Source organism: Poecilia latipinna, unplaced genomic scaffold, assembly GCF_001443285.1.
Source record: "Poecilia latipinna isolate Pla-1442-1.1 unplaced genomic scaffold, P_latipinna-1.0 Scaffold729, whole genome shotgun sequence".
Taxonomy (NCBI): domain Eukaryota; kingdom Metazoa; phylum Chordata; class Actinopteri; order Cyprinodontiformes; family Poeciliidae; genus Poecilia; species Poecilia latipinna.
Genome location: NW_015113345.1, coordinates 89,924 through 107,964, shown reverse-complemented (window position 1 = coordinate 107,964; position 18,041 = coordinate 89,924). Strand labels below are relative to the sequence as shown.

The 18,041-nt window shown below is 42.1% G+C and overlaps 1 protein-coding gene across 6 annotated transcripts in view; it reads left to right on the top strand.

Annotated features, from left to right (window-relative positions):
- Positions 1–17,266, top strand: part of fmnl3 (formin-like 3) — a 43,567-nt gene extending 26,301 nt beyond the window's left edge. The window contains exons 5-27 of one of the 6 annotated variants that reach the window (XR_001426558.1): positions 1,652–1,735; positions 2,125–2,271; positions 3,843–3,951; positions 4,127–4,203; positions 4,620–4,713; positions 5,606–5,680; positions 5,926–6,036; positions 6,134–6,283; positions 6,836–6,937; positions 7,176–7,530; positions 7,797–7,874; positions 7,968–8,092; positions 8,525–8,727; positions 8,813–9,116; positions 9,208–9,288; positions 9,383–9,512; positions 9,591–9,751; positions 9,911–10,012; positions 12,102–12,194; positions 12,302–12,425; positions 13,900–14,014; positions 14,585–14,629; positions 17,079–17,096. Coding sequence is in view for 5 of the 6 variants with exons in the window: in XM_015045460.1 (XP_014900946.1) it covers positions 1,652–1,735; positions 2,125–2,271; positions 3,843–3,951; positions 4,127–4,203; positions 4,620–4,713; positions 5,606–5,680; positions 5,926–6,036; positions 6,134–6,283; positions 6,836–6,937; positions 7,176–7,530; positions 7,797–7,874; positions 7,968–8,092; positions 8,525–8,727; positions 8,813–9,116; positions 9,208–9,288; positions 9,383–9,512; positions 9,591–9,751; positions 9,911–10,012; positions 12,102–12,194; positions 12,302–12,425; positions 13,900–13,991 (2,797 nt within the window). In the remaining variant the exon portion in view is untranslated. Of the gene's footprint in view, positions 1–1,651; positions 1,736–2,124; positions 2,272–3,842; positions 3,952–4,126; positions 4,204–4,619; positions 4,714–5,605; positions 5,681–5,925; positions 6,037–6,133; positions 6,284–6,835; positions 6,938–7,175; positions 7,531–7,796; positions 7,875–7,967; positions 8,093–8,524; positions 8,728–8,812; positions 9,117–9,207; positions 9,289–9,382; positions 9,513–9,590; positions 9,752–9,910; positions 10,013–12,101; positions 12,195–12,301; positions 12,426–13,899; positions 14,024–14,584; positions 14,630–17,078 lie in introns of all 6 variants that reach the window. The other 5 variants (XM_015045464.1, XM_015045460.1, XM_015045461.1 and 2 more) reach the window with 5 other exon arrangements.
- Positions 17,267–18,041: the final 775 nt, after the last annotated feature.

Here is an 18,041-nt window from a genome sequence, read left to right as displayed (position 1 = left end):
TTGTAGAGCAAATGCAACATTTAAACTGTATCATGCTTTTTTTTTTCTTCTTCTTCTTTTTACTGATTCGGACCATATAAAAAGAGTGTAAAAAAATCTGTTTTAAAGCATTAAAAAAAAGCACAAAAGACAACCAAGAGAAATATTTTCAGTAGACTTATGTGGGCGGGACTGAGCGTAACAGATGTTGGTTTATTCTGCACATCTGTGTGTGTGTGTGTGTGTGCGTGCGTGTGTGTGTGCGCGCGTGTGAGAGCGAGAGAATCTGGGGCCTTACTGTGTGTTATTGCTGGCATTGCCAAGACAATCAGAACTGGCAATAGTTGGACAGATGTAGAGGAAAAGAGTGAGGGGGTCCCAGGCTAGAAGGGATACAGAGGTTGGGACAATAAGCTGATGATCTTTGCCTTTCTTCTTTTTTTTTTCCCTCTGCTCCTCTTCTCACCCCTCTTTCCTTCTCTCCTTCCTTCCCTCCGCTTCATTTGAGGATCTTTATTGGTTTTCAGGCCGACTTATCCATCGGACGACTAGCAGCCGGTAATCATATCCAGCGTTTCGGGACTATTTTAAGAACCTTTTACCCAAATCCTGCCCCCTGAAGTTTCCTGAAGAGAACGGGGAGGAGCTGAGCAGGGGTCTGCGGGGGAGGCAGACTAAATATTGTGGAGTGTCAGGGGCTTCGACCTGAGCCCACTTCTCTGCCATATGCCCTCCGCATTCTTTCGCTGGGTGCAATGGGAATTCCTTTGTTTAGAGTTGGTTTCTATCCCTGGAAATCTGAAGCATTTTGTTTCCACGGACCTTTTTCCCCCCCGATTCTTTCTCTCTGGCCGGGGGAAACGTCTCAGAAAATATCCTCAGCATTTCTCTGGTGTTGCTCTAGTTGTGTTGCCATGTATACTTTGGCGTAACGCAAGAATTGCTTTAAGAGTTTATAGAATTTGGAGGAATCGCAGTGTGACATTTAACCTGATGGGTTGTAGACGAGCTGAAAAGTTATTGAAACAAAGCTTTTTGCAAAGGAAACTCTGAAAACTGTCAACCTTGTTTAAAGTTGTAATCTTGAAAGGAAAGGCCAAATAAAACTGTAGAAGAGTCTGATCATGAACTACATAAAAGCAGCTAATTTGTAGTCCAGACTTTTCTCCTCTTGACCTTATCATGTGACACATGCACATAAGAAATGGCAGGAATAGGGGCTATCATGTCTTAAAGAATTAAAACAGAAAATTTATAAAAAAAACTTTTATGTTCTATGTAGTGACAGAATGGCATCTATAAACATTTTTTTTTGTCTTGCCACACACACTTGATTGGATTGTGTTGCATTTAATTGCATACATACACTGTAGCTACAGTATTTATATACATATAGCATCCATAATTCAATACATTACTCTTGCACTGAGCCATTTTAGTGCACAGCCTTTTAAAACATCTCATTTTGCAAATTATGAAGAATTGGTTTCATCTTCTGCAGCCTTTGTTCTGTCTTAAATCTTTCACATTCCCCCTTTTCTTTCTAGAGTTTCTGTCTGTCTTACTTGTTTGTTGTATTTGTGCAGTTAAAATGTCAAGAGCAGATCTCAAAGTGTAGCGTGAAGGCGTGTTCCTGAGTTTGGTGACCCCTCTGTGTTTTTATGCATCACAGGTGGGTCAGGGAGTTCCTCAATGATGAAAACAGAGGTCTTGATGTCCTGGTTGAGTACCTCTCCTTTGCCCAGTGTGCTGTCATGTGAGTACACCCACACCTTCACACCTCTCCGGTCTAAAACCTTTCCTGAGGAACTGGGATTGGCCTGGAATCCAGCTGCCGCGTCCTGTAGAGCTTGTGGGGACGCTGCCTGTGCATCTGAAATGTCTTCTATTTGGACCGTTTTAAAAGCTTTGTTGCACTGCGAATGTACATCTGGACAGTTGCTACATGGTTTAGCTTTGAGCTACATGTTGCCTGAAATGAATCTCTGTGCTAAGCTTCATCATGCAGCTTCCCCGTCCTTCGGTACTCCTGATAACGCCTGGCTTTCTACCAAGCTGCCTCGCTAACCTTGCCTCCCTCATCCCTCGTCTCCCTCCCCTGTGCCTCTGTTGTTGGCTTCCTCTGTCTGTCTGTGCGTGGCCCAGGTTGGATTTTGAGGGGCTGGAAAATGGGGAGGATGGATTCTTGGACAAAGCTAAATCATGGAGCAGGTCCATAGAGGATCTGCACCATACGGGCGCCCAACCCTTCTGCAACACGCTGGTGCGCTCTGCCCGCCAGTCTGTCCTGCGGTACGTAACTTTCCCCCGCTTTTAGCTCACCCTCCTGTTGGCCCTCTGTGCTTTCCCCTTGAATGCTGTAAACATGAATTAGCATGCAAGTCTCGGGGCTGTTGTCTCTCAGGAGTCTGCTTCGATAAGTTATGGGGTTAGGTTATCGCTTTCTCAGTCTCGTTGTGCATAAATTCGACCAAACATAGAAGCTGAGCGTCTTTGACCTTTAGAACTTTGTGTCTCTCATTGTTAATGGCTCATCCAGCCAGATGTGCATCCTCTCCGTCTACAGATGAGAGCCAGCTGTTAGCAGCAGCATATGTCTGGCAGTTACTCCTCATTACTGCAGCATACCAAGGAGACGAAGAAAAGTTAGATGTTAGGGGTGACGAGAATGCATATTTGAGTGAAATATGAGGCTTTATAAATGTAAAATTTTAGATAAAAGCTGCTTTAGTATAACCTTGTGTAAAAAGTGCATCTCAATAAATTAGAATATGATCGAATATATAATTACATGTCAGGAATTCAGTTAAAAAAAGTGAATCCATTATATAGTTTCATTACACACAAGGGTAATACATCTAATTCTGTAAGTGTAGAAGATCATAGCTTACATTTACAAAAACCTAGAATTTGGTTTTTCCAAAAATTGCAGAATCTCATCAAACCAAAAAGGAAGACAAAATATTTTCAACACAGAAACGTTCTGCTCCACCCGTGTTAAGGTCGGCACAATGATGGATTCTGATGATCCGTAGAGCAAAAACGGATTGTGGTAGAAGCTTTCACAGTGCTGTATCCAAACATAACACGGAGAGAGCTAAGTGGACAGACAAAGTGCAGTAAAACAAAAGTTGCACAAGCAATCGAGTTAACAGAATTGAGTCAGTTGTGAATAATACTGGACTTTTGGACTGATGAGTAGTGCAGTAGAGCTCCAAGGGTTTTGGGTCCACCGCTAATGTATTACATAACCATATTGTTCGGTCGGTCAACATTTTTATACTAAAACTTTTTTTCATTTTTTGGGTCTCGTGTTATATTCCTCTCCTCATCGAACCCAATTTATGCCAAAATAAGCCTTTTTGTAGACATGTTTTTGTAATGATTTTACTATTATAAACGTGTTTCACTTTTTAAATTTAATTAATTAAATAAATTACTTTTTGATTTGATTCTAATTCACAGTTGCACCTGTACATATTGAGATATTAATGAATAGACCAGAAAAAATTAACGTAAAAGCGTGAAGCAAAAGTGTATGTACTGTACATATGATGACTTTGCATAACAGCTGTGTATGTGATCTCACATTTCGGTCGCCTGGCAGCAGAAAGGAAACCAAACGTTTCCCATAATGCATCTGCGACCTCAAAAAAAGTTTGTTTTTTTTCCCCAGTCCCTGTTCTCTGTAATTTTCTCGCTTTCTGTGAGCCACTCTCATACCAAGTCTTTAGGAAGGCAGACAACCAGCAGGAACATATATCTATATATATATATACATATATATGCATATATATAATAATCATGAACTCGAATAAATTGCTGGAAGATTTCAACTTGTAACTTTATTCCATCTGTTGCAGCTACGGATCCGTTTCAAACAGCAAAACCATCAAGAACTCGAGGCTCGTGAGCCAAAAAGATGATGTGCACGTTTGCATCATGTGCTTGAGAGCAATCATGAACTATCAGGTATACAAGCGGCTGCACCTGCATTTCACGTTGCACGGTCCTGTGTGGTGCACAGTCTGACACGGATGGGATGATGCGTTTCCTGTGCTGTCAAGTGTTGAACACAGAGATTTTTTTTTCTTTTTTTTTCTTACCACATCCTGCTCACTGTCTGTTTCTCTGTCTCTCCATGCAGTATGGCTTCAATATGGTCATGTCTCATGCACATGCTGTCAATGAAATCGCTCTCAGCTTGAACAATAAGAACCCACGGTAAGAACCTGTGGAGCCCCGGGGCCCCTCCACAACCAGGCCGGGCTGAACAATAGGTGAAACCGTGCAGCCAGCTCATCCGATATGCTTCCTCATTCTCTATGGGGCTCGGCTTCTCTCTGAAGTCGAGGATCAGAGGCACGCTTGCAGGCTGTAAAAGGAATGTTTACTAAAGAAAGATTAGTGGTGAACCACATGATTGACCACTTCATAATGAAGAGTATGAGAACAAACGTTTGAAAATCAGTACAACAAAAAACAACTAGTTTTGTTTAATACTGGATGTGGATTATAACTTATAACTTTTTAATGTTCTTTATATTAATATTTGTTTTTTGTAGAATTTTCAGAGTAGCTTTATATTCCAGTGTTAGTTTAGAATGTCTTGTATTTATGAGATTCTCTTGCACTTCCAGGACGAAAGCGTTGGTCCTCGAGCTCCTTGCTGCTGTCTGTCTTGTTCGAGGAGGTCATGAAATCATCCTTTCAGCTTTTGATAACTTCAAAGAGGTGCTTAGTGCAATTTTGAACTAATTATAAGAGACCTGCTTCTTTCTACTTGTGTGTTTTTAATCTAGAATCTAGGACAGGGGGTTCAAACTACCGCCATCTACTGCTTTCTAAAAGAACAGCAGGTTACTGTTTAATAAAAGTCCATTAAAAAAAGTTATTTATTATGGACATTTTTTATGAGCATAAAAGAATTATTTATTTGAAATTTCTAACTTTAAATTTGATTTGTAAAAAAAATTAAAGAACATTGCATAGAAGATGGAATTCCCTGCGGAAAGAAATTGACGTTTCTCAAATTGTCTGTCTTCAAAATACAGTATTGCATATTGCCATGGATATAAATTTAGGGATAGTGAAAGTAAAAAAATAAATTATATATATATATACTACTCAAAAAAACAAAGGGAACACTCAAATAACACATCCTAGATCTTATTGAATGAAATATTCTCATTGAATACTTTGTTCTGTACAAAGTTGAATGTGCTGACAACAAAATCACACAAAAATCATCAATGGAAATCAAATTTATTAACCAATGGAGGCCTGGATTTGCAGCCACACACAAAATTAAAGTGAAATGTTCCCTTTATTTTTTTGAGCAGTGTGTGTGTGTATATATATATATATATATATATATATATATATATATATATAATTTTTTATTTTTTTTTTAAAGCATTTTTTAATGTGAATTTTAGCATTTTAGCACTTTTTATACATTTAAAACATGCAAATTATTGTTTATAATGAGCATAAGACCAAACTTAAACGTAATAGACTGTTTGTTATTGCTGGCATGTGGCATAACACAAAACGCCAAAGACACAAATTTGCTCTCTTACAAACTTGTCACAAAAATTGTGTCGCTGCACCTTTTTCATTTCAGGTTTGTAAAGAGAAGCATCGCTTCGAGAGATTGATGGATTACTTTCGTAGCGAGGAGGGAAACATCGACTTCATGGTAGGAGAAGCTGTCCTTTACCCTTACATGTTTCTTTTAGTATCAACATAGGTTTTGATCAAATACTCCGTTTCTAGTTGGCATTAACTTAAAATACGGTTCGTACTGGCATCTCTACACAAGTAAAAACTCATTTTAATGGCAGATGTTAATGGAAGACTCCGTGGATTTGGTGTCATTATCCAGATACAGATCACAGTACCAGGTATAAATGGAGTCTCGGTCTGTTTGCGTTTGTGGCCTAGGTTGCGTGCATGCAGTTTATTAACATCGTGGTCCACTCAGTCGAAGACATGAACTTCAGAGTCCATTTGCAGTTTGAATTCACCAAGCTGGGACTTGATGAATACCTAGAGGTAAGGAAAACCATTCATTCCGAACCAAAACATTTAAAACTTCACAGAGATCGTATATGAGGTGCCGCTGATTCCTAACCGGCCCTGTTAACGTCAGAAATCGAAGCACACGGAGAGCGACAAGCTGTCAGTGCAGATCCAGGCCTACCTGGACAACGTGTTTGACGTGGGTGGCCTCCTGGAGGACGCCGAGACGAAAAACGCGGCTCTGGAGAAGGTGGAGGAGCTGGAGGAGCACCTGTCCCATGTAAGTGCACCACCCAGTCTGGACCACCAGCGCTGCTCTCGGTGCCCGGTGTTGTGCCTACTTAACTTGGCTGTCTTCATGTGGTAATTAGAAATCTACTCTGTGTTTGCTTTTCACAACTGGTTGGAGATAATAATTGGGTGGGGGGAATGCGGGAAAATAGTGTGAGGAACAAAGTTATTATTGTCCTTGCCACGCTGTGTTCAGTGTTTTTTTTTTTTTTCCCCAATCCCACGCTGCTGCGCTAAAGGCCTCCTTCACTTGGGAGAAGGTCGTAGGCAGTCCTGACATCATTTGAGGAATTTCATAACAAACCCTGCTGTCAGGGGCCAGGAATGGTGGGGGAAGATCAGAGTGAAGATTCTTGGTGCATTCCAGAGCAGCACGTGTAACGCCATCGAAATCAAAACTAAAAGCTGTGTCATGATCGTGCTGCATCGTTCTGCTGGCTATAATCTCATTTCTTATTGATGATGCGGCGTCCAGAAGGGAGCGGAGCTGGGGAAGATGCCCTCTCATCACCCTGTTACTCTCTCCATGTCGTCTTCTCAGGTTACTGAGAAGCTGCTGGAGGTGGAGAATGAAACGATGATGAAAGTTGCAGATTTGGAGAAGCTTTTACTCCAGAAAGATAAAGACCTGCAAGTAATACGGGTGAGCTCTAGTTGCTATGGTATAATTTTTTTTATTTTTTTATTTTTTATTTTTTGCCGTTTTGCCTAAGTGTGGCTTTGAGAGTTTCCTATTTTAGTAAATCTGTTTGAGATGAGCTGAAATGAAAAGAAAGGAAAAAAAAAAACAAAAAAAACGAGGTCACAAGGAAACAGGATGTTTCTATAAAGTGCCAGAGCCCTCATAACGTGCTCTTTACCGCCCCCCGGTGGCTGCTCAGGAGACGTACGAGTCGACCAACACCCAGGTTAACACCCTGAGGAGGATGATCAAGGAGAAGGATGCTGCGTTCCAGAGGCAGGTCAACATCGAGCGGCGGCTGCTGGAGCTGGAGCAGCAGGGCACCATCCGTTTGCACAAGAAGCCCGACGGCGACATCTCCATCGAGCCGCTGGGCGTCGGCGGGGGTGGTGGGGTCGGGATCACTTTGGGGAACGTCGGCCAGCTGATGTTCGGTTCCTCGGCTGGGCTGACAGAACCCGGAGGACCAGACACCAGCTTGCCACCCGCGAGTGAAGCTCCACCGCCTCCTCCACCCCCTCCACCACCTCCTCCTCCTCTGCCTTCTGCTTCAGGTGATGCATGTGAAAGTTTTCTTGTTTTACTTTACGCTCTCAGAGAGCATCTGGTTTCAGCTCTTTCATGCCAGAGCAAAGTGACGGGTCACAGCACTGTGCAGCTGACCCAGACAGGAAATGGGGGTTGGGGGGACAACAACAACAAACATTTTCCTGTGTTTTCAGTTATTTACATTATTAGACCATGTTTGATTTAGGAGCAAGTTACATCAGTGGAAATATAGCGCATACTGTTCTAATATTAGTTTCTGCATTAATAACAGCTGTTCCGGTTCCACCGCCTCCTCCTCCTCCACTGCCAGATGCTTCTCCCTCTGTCATCATGACCCTGGGTCTGTCAGGTGAGGTCAATGGAATGTTCTTTGTTTTGGATGGTTCTAACAATTTACAGCCTATTTTAACATCATTTGTGTGTTTAAAACCCCCCTCCACAGCTATCAGGATCAAGAAGCCAATCAAGACGAAGTTCCGTCTGCCCGTATTTAACTGGACGGCCCTGAAGCCCAATCAGATCAACGGCACCGTCTTCAACGAGATCGATGATGAACGTGTGCTGGAGGTACATCCAGAAGAGACTTTGTTACATGTTGTTTTTTTGGGGGGTTTTTTAACATTCTGGTTTAAAATGTTTTTGGAGGCGGTAAGAAGATAGAAACAGTTACAGATCAATTGATTTAAAAAAAACAACAACAAAAAAAAACATCTTCCTTATCATCCTGCTCAATATTTGTGGTGGTAATGTAAATCTGGGTGAGTGGCTAAAAGGCAGATTCCTCTGAGCTAAATCATTATTAAACCCTTTGTAAAATAAAGTTGGGACTGCTGCATAAAAGCTATTAGAACCTCTGATCATCTTCTGTAGCACATTTTGTCCTCTGTGTTTTTTTTAATACTTAGGTGAAAATGGTTTAGTTGCACTCAGTGTGGAGGGTTTGAAATGGGTCTTTCGTATCCGTTTAGAATCAGAATGCATGACGTATTTCTCATGCAGGAGCTGGATCTGGAGAGGTTCGAGGAGTTGTTTAAGACGAGAGCCCAGGGCCCTGTTGTGGCTCTTTCTTGCACCAAGAGTAAAGTCTCTCAGAAGGCGGTGAACAAAGTCACTCTGCTTGACGCCAATCGGTCTAAAAACCTGGCCATCACGCTGCGAAAAGCCAACAAGACCACAGAGGAGATCTGCAGAGCAATTGAGAAGTACGCATCTCCAATAAGCTGAACAAAACAAAACAAAACGGTTACCCACTGGACAAGGTACAAATGAGCGCTGCTATTTTTCCAGGTTCGACCTCAAGGCTCTGCCTGTGGACTTTGTGGAGTGCCTGATGCGCTTCCTGCCCACCGAGGCGGAGGTGAAGGTGCTCCGCCAGTACGAGCGCGAGCGCCGTCCGCTGGACCAGCTGGCCGAGGAGGACCGCTTCATGTTGCTGTTCAGCAAGATCGAGCGGCTCACCCAGAGGATGAACATCATCACCTTTGTCGGGAACTTTGCGGACAGCGTCAGCATGCTCACCCCGCAGCTCAACGCCATCATCGCTGCGTCTGGCTCGGTGAAGTCCTCGCCGAAGCTGAAGAGGATGCTGGAGGTTGGCGAGGGTTTCCGTAGTGGCTTTTGTGCGGCTTGTGTTTGTTTGTTTGGCTGGGGAATAAAATCTTAGAACTCCGCTTGTCTTTTAGATCATCTTAGCTTTGGGAAACTACATGAACAGCAGTAAACGTGGGAGTGTTTATGGCTTCAAGCTGCAAAGTCTTGATCTGGTGAGTTTAAAACAAGGAAAATCCAGCCAACAGCATATTGCTTGGTAGTTTTAGTTTTTTTGCTGATGATGTTCTTTTTTTTTTTGCTGTGCAGCTGCTGGACACAAAATCCACAGACAGGAAAATGACTCTGCTCCACTACATCGCTCTCATTGTGAAGGAGAAGTACACAGAACTGGCCAACTTCTACAATGAACTGCACTTTGTGGATAAAGCTGCGGCGGGTGAGTAAGCTCCAAGCCTTTACGGAGTTTTTAGTCGATGAGGCTTTAACGTTGCTGACCCGTGCGAACTGCGTGCAGTGTCTCTGGAAAACGTGCTGCTTGACGTTCGAGAACTGGGGAAAGGCATGGAGCTGATCCGAAGGGAATGCAGTCTCCATGACCATCCGGTGCTGAAAGGTTTCGTCCAGGCCAGCGATCCGCAGCTGGACAAGCTGCAGCGGGACGCCAAGACGGCAGAGGTACTGATTCTAAAGCTCACACTAAATATCCAAAGAGATGCTGCAGGGGGAAACAAAACACGCTTTCAGCTCTCTGACGTCTCGCACGTAACCACTGTTTGCTCCTGACTCAACAGTGTTTACAAACTGCGCTTCCACTCTCCTCCCCGTCGATTCTAGGAAGCCTTCAACAGTGTGGTGAGCTACTTCGGAGAGAGCGCCAAGACGACTCCGCCCTCGGTGTTCTTCCCCGTGTTTGTGCGCTTCATCAAGGCCTACAAGGTGAGCCCCGGCGACCTCCCCTCGCCTCTGTGTGCTGACACGCCGCAGTCTTCTCTGCAGGCCTTCTGGGAAGTTCCCTGGTTTGTTTTAAGCTCCGCCTCGGAGCGGAGAGGAGCAGAGTTTGGCCGCCTCTTTGTGCCACAGGACGTGGCGTGTAGTCTGAAGGCAAATAACAGGAAAGGCCAGCTGGGGCTGACTTTAGAGTTGCAGCTGTGGTGTTTAGACTGCCCCCCCACACCCCCACCTCTGAGCTTTTACCCCGGACAGCCGCGCCCAGGCCCCGCCACACAACACACATCCTGGGATTGTTCTCAGACTGGATTTATGGGATTTGCTTAAGGAAATGTACAAGACACAGATTTAAGGGCACAAGTGTCTGTTTGAGTTCACGTAGAGAGTTGGACAGTAAGTCCAGATTTATTGGGTTTGTCCTTACTGAGGGACACACGAGGTAACCTTGACAACAATCCAGAATTTCGTTGGGATAAAGTCTCAATGCTAAACCAGAACCCTGAAAATGATGCTTAAAGTTTTAGGTGAATACAACAAACACAATATAGTGAAAATTTAATCAATCTAATTCATTAAATGTTTTATAAAACCTTTGGATTTTGTCTCACAATGTCCTCCATAAAATTATGTTTAAAAAATAAAGTACATAGCATAAGTATTCACTCCCTTAGAACCCTACACTTTATTTTATTGGGATTTTGTATTGACCATCACGAAGTCGCACATAATTGTGAAGTGAAAACATTTTACTAATTAAAATCAGGAAATGTCTGGCATATATTTGCATTAAGATTCTTGGATCTTGATACAAATATATGCCAACGGCATAATGATGCCACCACCCATTGTGGTGTTGGGTTCAGTGTGATTTGCAGTGTTGGTGTTCCACCATGCATGAGCTGAGCTCGTTCTTCGATCTGCTTTCTGTGTCCTCTGTGTGGCTGGTGACCAACTTTAAACGGCACGTCCACTAGCTTTCCTTCAACAGTGGCTTTTTTTTCTTTCTTTTTTTTTTTTCCGTGCTACTCTCCGGTATCTGCAAATCTCTACAGCTCCTCCCGAGTCACCTCTTGGCCTCCTCTCTGGTTAATTGCTCTGTTCGCACAGCCTGTTAGCTTATTTAGATGATTTACAGTTGTATCAGATTATTCTGACCTTGGACTGAGGAGCGCTTTATGAATTGTTCAAAGCTTTATTGTTTTTAAATCATAAAGTAAAGCTGTTTTAAGCTTCTCCACAGCTTCACCCTGACCTCCCTGGTTTGTTCCTTTTGTCTTTATGATGCAATTTGTTCATGAATGTCCTCCAACAAACCTTTTATGCCTCAATACATTAATTTACGGATAGTTCACTGATTACTAATGAGATGACTCCTAAAGGCATTTTATTTTTAAAAATACACAACCCACTTGGATTTTTTTTTTTCTTTATAAAAAAAAAAAAAAAAACATTTATGACTTAGTTTTTACTTTAGTTATTTGAAGAAACGCTAAAACCTTTGCTGCACATTTAAAGTTTTATGACAGCTGGTTGGCATAATGCATTTTGCATAGATCATGTCCTTTGAGTAATTTGCGACTGCTGAATGTTTTCGCCCACCATTGGCTGCATGTGTGGGCCACTGATTGGTCCAAATTGCTGCTCTCTGCCCACAAACACATGGCAGGACAGATTATGTCATGTTTGTGATCTTGTGATGCTCACAGCCAGTTTTCTCACGTTATTAGATGCACAAAGTGGATTTTAGCTTTTCTTTTATTCATAGGTTTTTTTTTCAAACTTGTCATTAGTGTGTTGTATGGTATAATGGGGTTATTGAGTTAATAAATGTGAAAATAAAAGGTGATTGCACTTAAAAAAAAACAATCATAAAAAAGGAGAAATGTTCTCATCTGCTTCCCTGAGTACGGTTTCTGCAGTTATTTAGGTTTTGTTTCACAAAGATATGTGACGCATCCCTTCCCTGTTTATGTTGGAATTCTGAACTTGTGCTAAAATGGGCCACATAAATCTGTTGACTTGGATTTATTTGAGTTCATCCCCTCCCCCCCCCTCCAATATTTCCCCATCTCAACAGGATGCTGTGGAAGAAAACGAACTGAAGAAAAAACAAGAGGAAGCCATGAGAGAAAAGTTACTGGCTCAGGAGGCCAAACAGCATGACCCCAAGGTACAGTCCAAGCTCAGCCGGATGAGTCTTCTGCAAAGTTTACCCTGTGCTAAAAAAAAAAAAAAAAAGAACCGTCAGAAAAGCCTAAATCCTCTCTGCTGACGCAGGTCCAGGCGCAAAAGAAGAGACACCAGCAGCAGGAGCTGATCGCAGAGCTGCGGAAGCGGCAAGCCAAAGACCATCGACCGGTGTACGAGGGCAAAGACGGCACCATCGAGGACATCATCACAGGTGGGCCAGAAAGAACCATTAAAGGGCCCCACGTGGGTGCCGGCAGCCGCCCCGGTGTTCCCAGGCTCAGGATGACTGTGGTCATCGACTGCTCAGCTCCTTTGAAGTGCACCTTGTGCTACATACTGCAGACACCAGCACATCTGGAGCACAGCAGCGCATAGCAACAGTTACCGGCTGCGTCGTAGCGAGGCGTCTGGCCAGCTGGGAAATTTACGGCACTAGAGTGTTTTTCTGTCAGATGGGCAATTTGGTGCAAAAGTCTTTAAACCCGCTCCCCACCGCCCCTGCTTCTGCAGCATCGGTGTACGCTCAGTGATATTTTTGTTGTAATCCATAATCACGCTCTAAGATGTCGATAATCTAAATGTTGCATCAGTATTAACTTTTACGATGTCGGTAACGGCTTTTAATCACTGGGCAGTAGGCATGGGTCGGTTACCGCCAATTGACGTAAAGCAGAGTTTTAAAAGTTTAAAAAGGATTTCAAAACCACTAAACTGTTGCTATGGTTACAATCCCTTTTAATTACATGCCAGAGAAAGTGATAGTCATCTGAGTTTTCTGCAGTTGCATGAAGCATATAGTGAGTAGGTCATCCTCCTCATTGTTCCTGTGCACTGATGGTAGATTTCAGCTACAGTTTTCCTTAAAGAGCCACCAGTTGATTGGTCAGGAATTATTATCTACCAATCGACCCTGATCAGTGATCCATAAGACGCATTTTCCCTTTTCAATAAATTCATTTTTGTTTAATACAAATCTGGTAAAAGTCAGGGACATATAATGTGACGTCTAAATAAGAATGTTTTGTAATCGCATCTTTTTTGTTGTTGTTTGATTCAAATCCATTTCTTCTATCAAAGAATCCTGCAGCACATTTACAAATTTTGTTTCATAGTCCAGTTAGGGAAAAAAAAAAAGATATTGGTTACACTGGAATCAGCAGGACAAACCTTTAAAACAGAAAAGCCTTGTTTTGCTTATAAAACGAAGCATTTGGTTATATTTTAAGTCAAAAGAACTGAAATATTCTAGATATTTAAGTTTAACAAAAACAGCAATAAAATTTTAGCAACAGTAGAAGTTATTGTTGCATTGCGTATGACACATACGTTTTTGATTAAACCTTTAACTTTAATACGGCCATGCTGTGGTATTTTGTTTCTTTTTACAAAACTTCCACACTGTGAGAATCTCTCACCAGCCCATGCCTATTGAGCCACAATAAGGACCAACCCAACTAAAATCTGAGATTTATTTTTTTCTCATTTTACCCTCATAGAGTATAAGGCTTTTATTTTATTTTTTTTTAAAGCAATGGATTCCAGAATGTTGATTTCATTTTGTTGCAGGTTTACTCATTTTCTACATAATATGAAGTCAGTTTTGTTCCCCAGGGCAAACAGCAGTGTGTCAGTGTCTCAGGTGTGACGTGTTCTTCTCTTCCTCCTCCCGCCCCTCCTCCCCCCAGTACTGAAGAGCGTGCCCTTCACAGCCCGCACTGCTAAACGTGGCTCACGGTTCTTCTGTGAAGCCAACCTCTGCGACGACGCCAACTGCTAGCCCTCCCTCTCTCTAATGCCAAGGTTGTCCAGGTGTCTCCCCGTATGACTCTTAACCCCACTGTGCATGAAGCATGATCCCTATCCCCCTCACCTCCAACAACAACAACAACAACAACAACAACAACCTTGTTAACTAACTTGGGCCGTCTTCTTTCGGTTGCTTGAGTTTTGTTTTGTTTTTTGTTTTTTTGTTTTTTTCTTTCAAGATGGCTTCTATCAGGCGTTTGGTGATAGGAGGCAGCCAAACCTCTTGGGTTGGAATTTGAGAAAAGCAGCTGCAAAATAATGTCGACATGTTTTTTTTTGATTGTTTCTTTTTCTTATAAACGAACAAAAAAAAAAAAAAAACCTTGTTGACACACTTATGTTATAATCAGTAATGCAAATAAGCATTCATACAGCATGCATGGCATATATTGCTCTGTAAGGCACTTTCATGTAATCCTGAATAGAAAGAGGTTTGGCTTAAAAACGCCAGTTTTATCCAGTGAGACTAACTTGTTTGGTGTTTGGTTTTCTGGCTAATGTATGACTTTTTCCGCCCCCCCTTCCCCTCTTCAACCGCTGCTGTTTATTCCACCCTCCCTCCAGCTGAAAAGAAGATTAATGACAGTATTTCCCACTCCTAAAGAGCGGGTAAGGAAGGTAGCCTGGCTTGAAACCTGGCCCGCTTGGCCCTCAGGCCTGTGTGCTGCTACAAGTGATGTCAGCTGCTTCAGCTAGTGCTTCACACAAACAAACAAAAAAGAAAAACAGCTTTGCAGCACTAAAACGTATTTTCCCACAGGAAAAAAGTAAAAAAAAAAAAAAAGACGGCTAACGCTGAAGCCAGGTAATGGTGCATAAACGAGACATAATATGCCCTAACTTTCAACTGACTCATAAAATCTGACTTTCCTCCTCCCCGTCAGAGGTGAAGTTTAATAAATGTCGCCTGAAGGTCATCCTCATCCCTCTCTAAAATGTGTTGCATGTCGTCTGGTGTTACCATGTCCGCCATGTGTGTCTTTGCTAACTGTCCTCTGCAGCGTGCTCAACAGCTGTTTGGTCAGCAGGCATGGGGAAGTAGAAATGCACATTCATTTAATAACACAGTTTTGTTTGTTTTTTTTGTCAAAAACGACTATTGGCCTAAACGTTGTTTTCTAAGTTAGTTGACCAACTAAAAAGCTTGTTGATCACCGTAACGTAAGCAGTGCATTGTTAGCATTGAAGTGTTGCTCTTTCTGCATCCCCAAAGCCTTGAATTTGTCTTTTGTTGTATTGATGAAATTCAAGGTTATGGGAATCTTTCATCTACTTGTTGGATCGTTTATGCTCTCATTCAGGTGTCGTGCCTCACAAAAGTATTCATACCCCTTGAAGTTTTCCACATTTTGCCATTTGACAACCACAAAGTGTGGCGTACATTTGCACTCAGCCCCCCCTAGAGAAACCAATTGTTTCAGCAGTGAGTGAAGTGGTGGAGTCCACTTTCATGGACACAGTGTTGTGAAGGCTGGTGCTGAGGTTCTTGTAATCATGTTTTCAAACTCCTGGTTTACGACAGAGATTAGGGCCAGACTATTCTCACAATTAAAAAATAAAAATAAAATAAAAGTCCTCATATTATGATAATAAAGTCATGATTTGTTTTTGTCAATTGCCACTATATTAATAAGCTGAATTGAGTAATATTATGAGAATAAAATCATAATATTTCCAGCATCGAGTTGTAATAATGCAAGAATATAGTTGTAATTTAATGAAGCCTTGTAGCAGCACTGCTTTTAAAATGACAAATGTTGAGCATTTTAACGCGCGACGTTTCTATTTTGGTATCGATTTTAAAAATGAGGAAATACTTCATCTTTTGTCATGTCATGAAGTCACAATTGGCAGCAGGACTTTGAAATAGTTGTCGGAGCTTTTTTCTCATTAAACAACTATTTTCTTATTTTACAACTACCTTCTGTCTTTATTCTGCTAGTATTATGACTATTTTCTCGTTATGTTATGACTTCATTCTCATAATTAGAAAAAAAAAAATCGTCTCAGTCTCGCTTTCATACTCCATCGTATGCCTCGGACTTGCTGGACTGTGAATCTTTTCTTAAAGGAAGTCCTAGTTGAAGCATCCTTTTCTTTTTCTTTTTTTTTTTTTTTAATTAAATCCTAGTGTTAACCTACAGCCTGTGTAAAAATGCAACAAATAGTTTCATACTTTGAAAGTGTCAACACTATCAACTGTGCCTCTTTGCACCAAAGATGAGCTGAATGAGAAAACAAGAAGTAACATTTTGATTTACTTACTAAAGGATCTTTTTCTGTCTGAGTGAAATGCCAGAAAATAGGAAATGAATGAAGTCCTCAACATCCACTCGTTATCTCCACTCACTCTGCCTGTATCTAATGCTAATGTTGAATGTTCAGCTGGATGTATGTATGCTTTCTACAGGGTCATTTGTGTAACTTATTAGCAACTTTCCAGATTTTATTGGACAGGTGGGGTGGAGTTAAGTAATTATTGGACTAAAAGCTCTTAAAATGAGCAAAAGACAGGATTAGAGCAACCGTAAAGTGCGGCAGCCTCATTCTGCTGGGATGTGAACACGTTTTGACAAACGTGTATCATTGCTATTCCGCTTGATTTATTTTCATGTCCCAGTACATTGAAGTTTGTGGTTGAGAATGCAAAAAAGGGGTAAGGATGCTTTTGCAAGGCACTGTGTGTGTGTATGTGTGTGTATTTTGCTGAACTTTGATGATGTAAAGACTCAGCTGCCATTTTATTGAAAACACCTGAGCGAAATGAGCGCAGCAGCTAATAATTCTCTAATCATTAAAGTAACAGTTATTTCATCTTCATGATAATTATGAAGGACGGCTTTCTGTAGGGTTGCACCACAAGCTGAACTCGACCAAATGTCAGAGAGCAAACCGTTCCTCAAGGTTAATTCAACAAAATGGAAACTGAGTTCGTCTTTTTGCATTTGTTGCTGCTTGAAAACGCAGAAGCGAACCTTTTTTTAGGGTTGACCTCCAAGTCGTCTAACGTGTGCGTCTCCTCCCTGTCTCTCACCCCTCTTTCCTCACCTACTCACAGATCTCCGAAACCAGCCCTTCCTGCGAGTGGATGCCTTGATCCGGAGCGGGTGGAAGAGACCCTAAACCACTCACCTGCCACTTATACTCCCCCTTCCCTTTATAACACTTGTCCCTGTGTCCCAGTGGTCCCTCTCAACCCCTGAAAGGTTGCAAATCACACATACACACAAAAAAAAAAAAAAAAAAGGACAAAAAAGGGAGGAACGGGGCAGAGCTCTTGTTTTGGCTGAATAATTTATTTATTTATGGAGGTCCTCCTTAGCAGCCACTTTCAGCAGGCAGGTATCGTTAACCAAGCACAATGAGGATGCTTCTCCTCCAACCCTCCCTGCTGTGCCGGCGCTGAAGGTCAGACCAGTTCGGTCGGAAGGCGACTGCGGCAAAGGTGAGACTAGTCCTCCAGAACCCGTTTCCTTACTCGACTGCAGGAGTGAGACCGGGAGGCGGTCCCGAAAACGTCCGGCTCAGTCCGCCTCAAAGACATTTGCAGAACAATCCTCCATAATCGGACTCTAGCGGACTATTTATTAGAGTTTTGCCAAGTCTTTCTCGTCGTGTTCAGTCGAGACCCGATGTCGAGGAATGTTTGTTGTGGGTCGTACTCGAGAGGAAAACGTTTCCTGGTTCTTCTAGGTGAAGCTAGTCCAACCAAAATGTCTCCAATCATATCTTTCTTAAGAAGTGCCTTTTGTGTAAACAGTGTTATTGTTGTATGTCAGCCATAATTTGTTATTTCATTTGGTGAAGATTGTACTTTTTTTTTTTTTCAGCCTTGTGCTCTTACCTGCAGCCTTGTAATACCCACAATATGTAAGCTGAAAATCAGGCTTTATCAACACCTAGAAAGTGATTTCTAATATTTACCCTTCAAGTAAAATAATCTGACATAAGTTATACTTGGGGTTGGGGGGGGGGGGGGTTACCAGACAAAGGAAAAAAAAAAAAAAAATTAAGGTGTTTT